Genomic DNA, 12549 nt, shown 5'->3' with positions numbered 1-12549 from the left:
TATTTTTATATCTGTATTCTTATGTGTTGTGTGTATTGTGTTATATGTTAAGTGTTTGACAGTATTGTAAATGGGTATTTAAATAAAGTTTATTTAAAAAAAAAAAAAAAAAAAAAAAGGTTACAGCACAGGTGTCAAACATGCGGCCCGGGGGCCAAAACTGGCCTGCTAAAGGGTCCAATCAGGCCCCTGAGATGAATTTGTGAAATGAAAAAATTATAATGAAGATATTAACAATCAAGGATGTGAAAACCGTTTCAGGTCAATTCAGTCTGAAGTGGGTCAAACCAGTAAAATACAATCATAACAATCTATGAATAATGAAAAGTGACAAATTTTTGTCATTTTTTTTGGGTAAAAAAAGTAAAATTACACAAAAATGTTTATATTTACAGACTAACCTTTTATAAAAAATGTGAATAACCTGAACAGATATGAATATCCTGAAATTTCTCAAGAGAACTATGTGGAATAGTACCAATATTCTGTCTGTTACTAAATGTTTTGTGTATTTGTAGCGCCACTGTGATCCATAAGTGGTGATGCACATATATAAATGATAAACTAAGGTGTAATATTGTTAAATTGCACCATTGTTACCTTTTGTAAAAAAAAATTATATAATTGTTATTTATTTAATGTTATTTTATTTATTTATTTTGCTTTTGCTGTGTTTTCACACCTAGACTTTGTGTGAATGCTATGCCTCCTGTTCATATTCCTGATGTCTTTTGGTAGATATATTTACATGCATGTTTAAATCTGAGTTGGGGGGGACTTATGTTAAGAAGGACAGTAAAAATGTACACAAAATATGATGCATCCATGTTATGCTGTTGAAAATCCATAAATACTTCTTTTTTTTTTTTAAATCTCCTTTGTGCTGGTGGTTTGCTAACATGAGCTACTTCCATTTCTAATCTAAATGTCTGTGGTTTGTACCTCCATGGTCTTGCACCGCCCTGCCTCTCTGAGCTCCTTCACACATACACTCCCACTCACTCTCTCAGATCAGCTGTCCTTGATGATGCCCAGAACAACATGCAAGCTCTGAAGATATCAGGCCTTTGCTGCTGCTGGTCCCAGACTGTGGACCAACCTGCCTCTGTTTATCAGACAGGCCTCCTCCGAGCCTGATTTTAAATCTCTTCTTAAATCCCACCTGTTCTCCTTGGCCTTTTAACACTCTTGCAATGTTGACAGTTTGTTTCTGTTTTTCTATTTTGTTTTATTTATTTGATTTTATTGTTTCTTAATGCTTTTATTCATTTTTTTATTGTGCTTTTAGTCTTCTGTACAGCACTTTGGTCCACTGTGGCTTTTTTAAAGTGCTTGAATTAGATGATAATATGTATTTTGTGCAACAGGGTACAACACTAACAATGACCAGCTCCAAGCACAACACAGACTCGAACACAAACTTCAAGACCATGAACAAAAGCAAATTGAGCTACTTTCCTTTTGTAGTGTAGTGATTCAGTGTTTCTCGACTTTTCTACAACTTAGAAATGAAATTAACTAATGTGAACAAACTAATAAAATCTTCAAGGTTTGGCTGATGGATAAAATACAACAGTTTATGTTTGATCCAGTATATCCAGAATAATCTGATAGATAAGTGTTTTACTTCTATTATTTTTCATATCCCTTCCTGGGCTCTGTAGGTTCTTCATGTGCTCTAATTCAACCTATGATTTTTGGTCCCAAGGCTGATAATGGTATTGTCACAAAATTTACCCAGTGCAAATGAAGGCGTCAGTGCTTCAGTGCTAGTTCTCAAAGTGCAATTTCCCCTTTTTCTCCAGCAGATGTCACTGATCCACTGTGGTAATACTACTCAAAACAACCCTAGTTACACTACCCAAAACAACCCTATTTAGATGTTAAAGACTAATTTTGACTTTGAGAATTTAAACTTATTTGAATTGTATCTTTGAAATGAATGCCTGGTTTTTCATCATGTGTTCTTATGAAAGTGATGCAGATAGCTGAAATCACTTCACCTGAATCCACAGACAATAACAGATTCCAGTTAAACTGCATTGTTTTTGTGGACCCTGGCAGGGTCATACCAGCTAAAGACAAACGGGCTTTTAGTTATCATTGGTACTTCACAAACATGAAATGTGAGGAAAAAAATAATGTACCCCTACAAACACATGAAGCTATACAGAACTAAAAATAATTATGCAACATATTTGCTCTTGTATTCTAGTTTATTTGTTTTTTGTTTTTTTTTTAACTATGCTAAATGCTGTTGCTGCTTTGCAATTTCCCAGATTGGTATATTTTATCTATCTATAGTCCGAGTTAATGACAGGAAAGCATGTGACATTAAACAATGTTTTTAATGCAAGAGTGCAATACCCACAGATAAGACCATTTATTAAAATGGATGATACACTTTACCAAAAACTGATTCCACATTGTGACAAAAAAGGCCTCCATCACAAACAGAAAAAGAAAAGTATCAAAAGATTATTTTCTAATATAAATGGCAACAAAAGGCTGATAAATGAAGGCTATCAAAAGCCATTATTTCAAAACATAATGAGTGAGCAACACTTTGCAGAAAAATCATTAAATGCATTTGCTAAAACTGTCCCCTCTTCTTTTACACCAATATCACTAGCAACAACATCAGGACATCAGCTCATTCAACACTACTGTGTGATTTACTATCCTCAATTATACAAAGATTTCAGAATCACTGCTAGACTTATATAAAAATGCAACCGACAGCACCTTTAATGACACTGTTACCAGAGATGGAGGCGGAATGAAAAACTGAAGAGTAGGTAGAAACACTCAGCATTGGAGCAACTCCACTTCAAAGATCAGAGTGGAATTAGGTGGGATGACTGGTGGGTATCCACTGGCACCATAAGCATAATCTGGTGTGCAAATCAACCTGGCCAGTTGACCAACACTCATCTGTGGAGGGAGGGAGGAAACAGCATCAACATTACATGTCATTAAAATTACATATATTTAACTGATATTATTCATATTATAATTTTGGGTTAAATATTATCCCCTCACCTGAGCGACACCCTCATCCCAACCACGAATTACTTGACCGGCTCCAATTATAAACTCGAATGGCGCACTGCGATCCCTAGAAGAGTCAAACTTTTTCCCATTTGTGAGTGTACCTGTTGCAGAAATGGGAGGCAGTTGAAGTGGACATTTTTTAGATGCAAAAACAAACATGTGTAGGAACGAGACTTAAAACCATTAATTTATCTCATTAAGATACAGATTTATAAATAACAAAGTCTTATCTGGTTAGCCAAAAAACACAATAGTCTGTGATCTGCCATGTGGGAGACAGTCCGGGTGCTTCCTCTAGACATGCATTTAACCAGCCCCGATTAGAGGTTTCCACAAACTCATTTAAATGTCATATTGGAAATGTATATGGAAACTGCAAAATCTTGCCATTTTTTCCCCACAAGAGATTAAATATGCATGATGGAATCAAAGAGCTTCTTTGAATAAATTCTGATTTGGTGAACATTCATCTCATGCGATTTATCAACTCTTTTCTGTGTCTTCTGAGATATTCTGATAAAGTGTGAAAACACGTCTGGTTTGACAGGTGGTGAGGACCGATGAGAAGACCAAAATTATTCCTATAATTCATCTGTGAAAAATACACAACTGCCATTTTAGATAGAAAAATAAAATCTGTCTCTTCTATTTCATCTATTACAGACGTGTAATGTCACTGACAGTGACCTGTAAATTTAGGTTAGTCTCTTAACACCAGTTTATGGAAATGCACATTATACACGTTTTCATTTCAGAAACTTTTCAAAAATTTCCCTATGGGTTGAATAAAATATCTATCCATTTTTAGATTTGCTTGGCATTTTATGGGAACACAGCTACTTTGTCTCACTGTTAGTTTCTCTTAACCCATAAGGACCCAGTGTGACCTTTGTGACAGTTCCTAAATTAAGTTCTCTCTATTTAACCTTTCCCAACTGATTTATCACCATTTATTACATTATCCTCTGAATTTAGCATTTTTTTCCAGTGAAAATCATCTATTTTCCTATTTTTAATTGACTGAACACGTAGATGTTCATAAAAGCTCAGTAAATTCAATGGTTGTATCAAAACAGAAAAAACTGAAGGTGACTTTTTCAGTAAAATATATCTTTAACAGGTCATAAACCTGGTGTCTCCATTCAGTCACTGATCCAACTCCATGGGTTTTACTGGTGAATCAATGTTGTAGAAGATGATGGTGTTTCCACATTCACTATGGAGCCTCTGAACGTCCAAATGGGTCATATCTGATGGCAATGAAATGATGACAAACTGCATTTTACACCAATTATTTACATGTGTTGACAGGATTAGTGGATCAACAGTTTAGATCAATAGATGCTTTGTTCAACAGTGGATTTTTGGGTCTTTATGGGTTCAAAGATACACCAGTGAAGTCACAAAGCCACAGTACTCCTTCAGCAGGGTTATAGGTTTCCTAAGATTTGTGGCATGAACACATTAAGATGTAACATTTTTGTCTGGTCAAGTATCAATGTTAGTCAGAGACAAGTGTACATGTAAAAAGTGTTTTCATCTGCCAATCTAATATCTTACACAGAATCTACCCACCTCATTTAAGTCTTTCGACATGTTTTAAGTAGGAATGTAACGATTACAGGTATAATGATAAACCGCGGTAAAATTGCCGACAGTTAGTGTTACCGTTTAAATTCTAATTATCATGATAACCGTGTTTGATTACCGCACTTTTCCGGAGAAAACACCTATGTAAAGATCTGCTTTTATGTCAAATATTTGAGTATAGTTTAATTTATTACAATTTTGATTTTATATACCTAATATTTGGAACCAATATTCACTTTTAAAGTCTTTGAAAAGGTTTGTTAAACATCTGTTTGTTATTTATGCAATAAAATATATACATTTTCAAATCTGATTTATATTTTTTGTGTGTTTTTTGTCTTTTAATGTTGATCTAGTAGGTTAAAGTAAAAAAAATAATAGATGATATAGATGAAGCTGTGCGGAAAAAACAGATCCCAAACATGGGTATAGTAAACATTAGTTTATATAGTATATAAAGGCAAAATCAAAAGTTTTGAAAAACGGACAAAATAGGCTCAGACCACTAAGGGTTAACATTTGAATGTTTCTGCAACAGAAGGTACATCGTGCCAGTTATTTTATTTTATTTTTTAATTTTGTTGTCATTGTTCTTTTCAAAATACAACTTGGTTAAATTATTTCAGTGTGTGTATTGGTACTTTCTGAACATTTTGAGCACAATTTCAACAATACCGTGATAATAATGATAACCATGATAATTTTGGTCACAATAACCATGATATGAAATTTTCATTTCGTTACATCCCTAGTTTTAAGTCACTAAAGCAGGGGGGTGTCAAACTCCTTTTAGTTCAGGGGCCGCATTTAGCCAAATTTGATCTGAAGTGGGCTGAACCAGTAAAATAACAACATAACAATATACAGACAATGTCAACGCCAAACTTTTCTACATGTTTTAGAACGAAAAAAGTAAAATTACATTATAAAAATGTTTACATCTTCAAACTATCCTTTAAAACAATGTGAACAACAGAAACAATTTGAAATTTCTTAAGAAAAATAACTGCAATTTTAACAGTTTTATGCTTCAGTTTATCATTTACACATGTACATTATAACTTTCAGATCAAAGTGGATCTACAAATGCACAAAACATTTAATAACAGACAGAATATTGGTAAAATTACACTTCAGACATTTCAGGTTCATATTTGTTTAGGTGATTCTTTTTTAAGAGAAATGATGGTTTGTTTTAGTATAAATACAGTAAAATTACATAAAAATGTTAACATTTACAAAGAAAATGTTAGAGTTGTCATTATTTACAGGTTATTATTATAGTATTTTACTGGTCTAACCCACTTGAGATTGAATGGTTCTGAATGTGGAACCTGAACTAAAAGGATTAATATCTTCAGTGTAATTTTTGCATTTCACAAATTCATCCTAAGGGCCAGACTGGACCCTTTGGCGGGCCGGATTTGGCCCCCGGGCCGCATGTTTGACACCCCTGCTAAAGTACACTGACAGTAAGTGCAGTGCGCTCTACGGCCACAGGGGGCAGTAATGAATCTATACGCCTCGAAAATGTATTTAAATCAATGGAAAACGTCGAACAATAACCGGAACCAATTTTATTCGATTACCGAGGTTTCCTATGACTGTTTGGCAGCGGGCTAGCGCTTGGTCTTGTTTCCATCGCCTTCTAGGTTATTAAAGGGCGGCAGATACAGCTTTTGTACAGCCAAACATCCGGTGTCTGTGTCCACAGCCACGCGGTGTTCTGCCTCTGCCTGCGCGCGGACCTACCCACATAGTGCACGTACACCTTTGTCCCCCTCTTCGGGAAGGTCTTTCCTGAAAAAGAGCAATAAATCGGTCAAAACGTAAATGTAAGATGCTTATCTTGTGCTAAGCTAAATAAAAATGCGCTTACCGTCGCCTGGTCTCAGTGTCTCCACCTGGACTCCCATTTTGTCCGTCACTCTTCTCTCTCGCCCCTTCCTCGAATACCGGAGTCCCGTTGTTGTGCTCTGAACATCAAGCCATCTGATTGGCTCGTTCAAGTAGACGTAAATGTGACGTCAGACGCAGCGTAAAGGCCCTTTCCCTTTCCGCTGTGGCTGAGGCCGTGCCGGGGTTGTTCCCACAGCTGCATCTGCACACGGAGCACAGTGACCAGGGGGACAGTGGTCTCACAAAACCAGGACAGCCGATTTCACCGGGCCAAAGCTGTTATCCTGGATGAATTCAGCTAGGATTGTTCTTCACACAGTGTGAACAGCTTACTGCTCCGTTAGCATCTGGCTAACAATGCACTCCCTTCCATGCAGATGGAAATGCAAACGCCTATAGATTTTATTATTACATTTCAGTGCCTGCTGTACAAATGACTGTAACAAAGTATATTATAGATATGTTATGATCTTCTCTTCTAAATAAATGTCAAAGATCATCATGGTTCCTTCCTATCTCCTTATTGATGTGCATTGAAAATCACTGCTTATTGTACTTAGGCATATTTTAAAGGTGCCGTATGTAGGAGTGTGGCCAAAACTGGTACTGCAATCACATTCAAAATGCCGTAGAGCAGGGGTCACCAACCTTTTCTCTGCTGTGGGCTACTTTTACCTAATGAAGTTGCCGGAGGGCTACTCTACTTTAGCAACATTTATTAGGGACCGAGCCGAGAGGGCAGGACTTGCCAGAATGCAAGGCCCCTATTGTTTTTCGTTCGTTTTTTATTATTATTTTCCCGCCACCACTTTGAACTGGATTTTGACCCTCTAAACATGCTCCAAAACTCACCAAATTTGGCATGTATGTCAGGTCCGGTGAAAAATTTGATAAAATGAAAAATTTAACCCTGTAGGTGCCAAAATGGGCTCTCTAGCACCACCTATGTCAAAAAACACGGAAAACACCATAGCAGCCAGCAGGAATGTCCGAGAGACATGAAACCAATGCCAAAACGTTCCTTACATCGAGCACTACAAATGTTCCAGTGGGTGCCGAGAGCTAACTCCAACAGGAAGTTGGCAAATTGCCTTTCAAAGTAAAACCCTCAACTTAAAACTAGTATGAGCCAGTTTGTCATATTGGCTTCTAAATAGCACCAAAAGATAAAGTGAACCCTTCTCAAAAAACTGTCTTCACAAATTTCTAATTAATGTCTTAGTTATTTTTTTTTTATAAGCTCGGAAAAATTTGATGTCTGAGACTAATTTTTAAATTTGGACTTTTCCCCACATGTTACATATCCACACGTTCAGAAAATTCACCCCAACTCTCCTGTGCAAAAATTTTTGAGATAGGATGTACAGTTATGGATTTATAAAATATTTTTGTTTTTATGCTTTTTTTGTTTTAAACTGCCATTTGACCCCCTCAGCATGCTCAAAAACTCACCAAACTTGGCTCATATGTCATGTCTGGTGAATACTTTGATACAATATCAAAATTAACCCCTTAGGTTCCAAAATGGATTCTGTAGCGCCACCTACGCATACAAAATTGCCCCTAGTGGCCAGTAGGAATGTCATACAGACATGAAACCAACGCCAAAATATTGGTCTCATCGAGCCCGAAAAATCATACACTCCCACTCATGAGCTAAATCCAACAGGAAGTTGGCAATCTGCCTCTGACTGTAGTCTCACAGCCCAAAAATATGAGATGAATGCTCTTTTCCACCATCACTGCTTATTCAGTTCAATCTCTTATTATAAATATGATATATTAATCCACAAAGGAGACTTTCTGTTCTCCTGTAGTCCAAGAATTTTTGAGATACGATGTACGGTTAGAAATTAAACGCTGTTTGTTTCAAAGAATAGCTGTCTCCCTCTTTGAGAGTTTACAAGGTGACGGCCCTCCAAATTCTTCGCATTCCAATGCCTGAAAGCTGATTGGCTGAATCTTTTCCTGTGGAATGCATACAGTGAAACCACCAGGTGGTGCTGTAAGACCATGAACAGACAGTCAGATTCCTAATGTGACTAAAACCATGACAAGTGTGAGCACATGACAACTGTCAAACTCTCCAAAACGAACATTTGAACAATGCAGAAAAAATATGAAAATTACATGAGAAATATTTGTATGCATGTAAAAAAATTATATATGAATAAAACTAGAATAAAAATGAAGACATGATAAAAATGTGAATGGTACACACACACACCCCCCCACAAACAGACACACTCAGACATCTACAAACAGACACACACACACACACACACATATACATAAACACACACACACACACACACACACACAATAAAGTTAGCCAGAAGGCAAGGCCCCTATTTTTTTTCGTTTGTTTATTATTATTATTATTATTATTATTATTATTATTATTATTATTATTATTATTATTATCATTATTATTATTATCATTATTATTATTATTATTATTTTCCCGACACCACTTTGAACTGGATTTTGACCCCCTAAACATGCTCCAAAACTCACCAAATTTGGCAAGTATGTCAGGTCCGGCAAAAAATTTGATACGAGGGCCGTTCAATAAGTTCATGGCCTCACCCAGAACAGAACAACACAGACTGATAATTTATATTTTATTTTTCAACATAATCTCCATTTACAGCAATGCACTTGGTCCATCGATGTTCAAGCATCACTATCCCATCACGAAAGAATGTAACATCCTGTATTATAACAACCAGTATTTCTGGGTGAGGCCATGAACTTATTGAACGGCCCTCGTAAAATGCAAAAATTAACCCCGTAGGTGCCAAAATGGGCTCTCTAGTACCACCTTTGTCAAAAAACATGGAAACCACCATAGCGGCCAGCAGGAATGTCCAAGAGACATGAAACCAGTGTCAAAATGTTCCTTACATCAAGCACTACAAAAAATATAGGAGGACGCAATGAGATATATATATATGTATGTCACAGTAGAGATTGAAATCCAGTAGGATTCCTAATCCTCCTAGGACAGATAGTAATTGGAGTTTGTCCTAGGACAAACTCCAATTACTATCTGTCCTAGTAGGATTCCTAATCCTGCTAGGACAGATAGTAATTTTAGTAAAACATTAGAATCTGAAGATTGGAATTCCAATCTGTCCTAGGAGAATTTGCAATCCTACTAGGACAGATTGTAATTCTATTTGGAAGTGGGATCTGAAGATTGGAAAAATACGGCAAAAAATATAAGAATTCTGTCAGGACAATCTCGAATTCTATTAGGAGAATGTCAGATTATATCAAAATGTATGGAAAATAGACTGAATCATTTCACAGCCAAAATTCCAGTCAATTTCAGCATAGGTAAGCATACAATTTTGCCATCACTATTCCAGCTGAATTATTTTCATATCTTTCATATCTATATCAGTGTAAGGAAAAACCTTTGTAGTATTACTTGTTTGAAATTTTGAAGTTAGCTGTAGACTAACGTTAGTGTCACTACTGAGTAGTATGTAGCACATTTAAGTATTAGAAAAATAACTGACAAAACCTCTGTAGTATTACTTGTTTGAAATTTTGAAGTTAGCTATAGACTAAGTTCATTGTCAGTATTGAGTAGTATGTAGCACCTTTAAGTATTAGAAAAAAACAACTGACAAAACCTCTATAGTATTACTTGTTTGAAATTTTGAAGTTAGTACTATAGACTAAGGTTATTGTCACTTAACTAGTGAGTAGTATGCAGCACATTTAAGTCTTAGAAAAAGTCTTTGAAGCTTAGCTATAGAATATTAGATTCAAAGTCTGTGTAAATTCTGAATAAAATCATGGTTTGTAAGAATATTGTTGTTTCTATAGAATATTAGATTCAAAGTCTGTGTAAATTCTGAATAAAATCATGGTTTGTAAGAATATTGTTGTTTCTATAGAATATTAGATTCAAAGTCTGTGTAAATTCTGAATAAAATCATGGTTTGTAAGAATATTGTTGTTTCTTTTACTTTTAACCCTACCATCTAGACCAGGGGGCAGCAAAATGCCAATGCCAACTTTAACATCGTACATTTTCTGAATGGCTTGGCAACAATTAGATAATAATAAGATTGTATGTTGCCATGGCAACGGGTTGTTTACAGGTACATTTTTCAAATTCTACCGATTTCTGAATACAAATGTGTCTCATTTACATACCAATGACAGTTACAAACGGCCATTGAATAAGGTTGGACCAGATAGGACAGCTGGCATCCTGGTTACAATGTGTATTGACCTAAGGGCCACATACTGTATCTAAGATATGAAAATAATTCAGCTGGAATGGTGATGGCGAAATCGTAGGACAGACTGAAATTCCAAAATTCCAATCTTCAGATCCCACTTCCAAATAGAATTACAATCTGTCCTAGTAGGATTGCAAATTCTCCTAGGACAGATTGGAATTCCAATCTTCAGATCCTAATGTCTTACTAAAATTACTATCTGTCCTAGTAGGATTAGGAATCCTACTGGATTTCAATCTCTACTGTGACATATATATATATATATATATATATACATATACACACACACACACACACACACACACACATATATATATATATATATATATATATATATATATATATATATATATATATATATATATATATATATATATATAAAATATGTGTGTGTGTATATATGTGTGTATATATATATGAAAAAATGAGGGCATGATAAAAATGTGAACGGTACATACACGCACACACAATAAAGTTTTACAAAATCAAAGCCTTATTAAAAATGGTAAAGCTTGAGTTTTATGCTCACCTGTTCGTACAATTTCAAGTCACTCAAACGGATTCGGTCTGTCACACACACTTGCATACACACACAGTTGGCTTTTCAAAATAAAAGCCTCATTAAAAGGTGATGGTTTCAGCAGAGGGGCGCAAGTGTTCTGTAGGGATGAAAGGAGGATGGATGCAAAAGTGAGGGGGCTGGTGTTGGGACGGAGAGGTGTGAGTGGAACGTAGGTGTCGACGGCCACGGGAGGCGGAACTCATGGGAGGTGGAACGTATGGGAGGCAGAACACACGGGAGGCAGAACGTACAGGATGCAGAAGTAACGGGAGGTGGAACGTATGGGAAGTGGAACGCATGGGAGGTGGAACATATGGGAGGCAGAACACATGGGCGGCAGAACGTACAGGAGGCAGAACTAACGGGAGGCGGAACGTATGGGAAGTGGAACACACGGGAGGCGGATAGCCCAGTGCGAGGTCCCGCCCAATGCTGCTTGCAGCTTTAATTTTTTTTTTTTTAAATCTTATTCTCTTTTCTTCAAAAGAGCAAGAGCAGAAGAAGTCCAAGGAAATTTTTTTTTTCACATTTACTTTACGTTTTTTTTTTTTTTTTTTTTTTTTTACTTTATTTAAATATTAATATACAAACTTTGTCAAACATTTAGCATATAACACCATACATACAATACAAGAGAATACAGATATAAAAACAAAATACAATCATAAAATCAATATATGCATGAAATACATTTTCAATAATTCATATACAAAAAATAAATAATAAATAAATACATACATACATACATACATACATACATAATTTCTCATCTAAAATTTCATCAACTGTCAGAGGAAACATTAAATAACTTATCATAACTATCAAGGAATGTCTTTTTATTTATTATTATTAACAGGGGTTTATGATTTGTGAAGTGAATTAAATTCAATTAAAAATGAGGAAAGGTTGGTTTGGAGGCTGAGAATTTTTGTTTATGAATAAAATATTTACCCAATAAAATAAAAAAATTAACTAAATATTGGAGACATTTGTCCTTATTTTCATAATAACATATAACATCTTTCAGAGAAAAACAGTATGACATGTTAACTTGGGTGAAGATATGAGAACAAAGGTTAGACAAAAATTGTTTTGTGATATTACATTCCAAAAACAAATGGTTTAAAGTTTCATCAGCATGTCCACAAAAAACACAGGAGTTATCCACGTCCTTGAATTTTG

General features: G+C 35.5%; 1 protein-coding gene across 1 annotated transcript; it reads right to left on the bottom strand.

Moving 5' to 3' along the window:
• Positions 1–2329: 2329 nt before the first annotated feature.
• Positions 2330–6645, bottom strand: LOC115437035 (peptidyl-prolyl cis-trans isomerase FKBP1A-like). The gene is made up of 4 exons (XM_030160109.1): positions 6524–6645; positions 6397–6444; positions 3043–3155; positions 2330–2934 (listed from the first exon to the last, which is right to left on the bottom strand). The coding sequence occupies exons 1-4, from the start codon at positions 6558–6560 to the stop codon at positions 2809–2811; spliced, it is 324 nt and encodes a 107-aa protein (XP_030015969.1). The 5' UTR covers positions 6561–6645; the 3' UTR covers positions 2330–2808.
• Positions 6646–12549: the final 5904 nt, after the last annotated feature.

The sequence above is a fragment of the Sphaeramia orbicularis genome, chromosome 17, assembly GCF_902148855.1.
Source record: "Sphaeramia orbicularis chromosome 17, fSphaOr1.1, whole genome shotgun sequence".
Taxonomy (NCBI): domain Eukaryota; kingdom Metazoa; phylum Chordata; class Actinopteri; order Kurtiformes; family Apogonidae; genus Sphaeramia; species Sphaeramia orbicularis.
The sequence above is the reverse complement of the archived record's forward strand: the minus strand, read 5'-3'. Positions and strand labels throughout refer to the sequence as shown.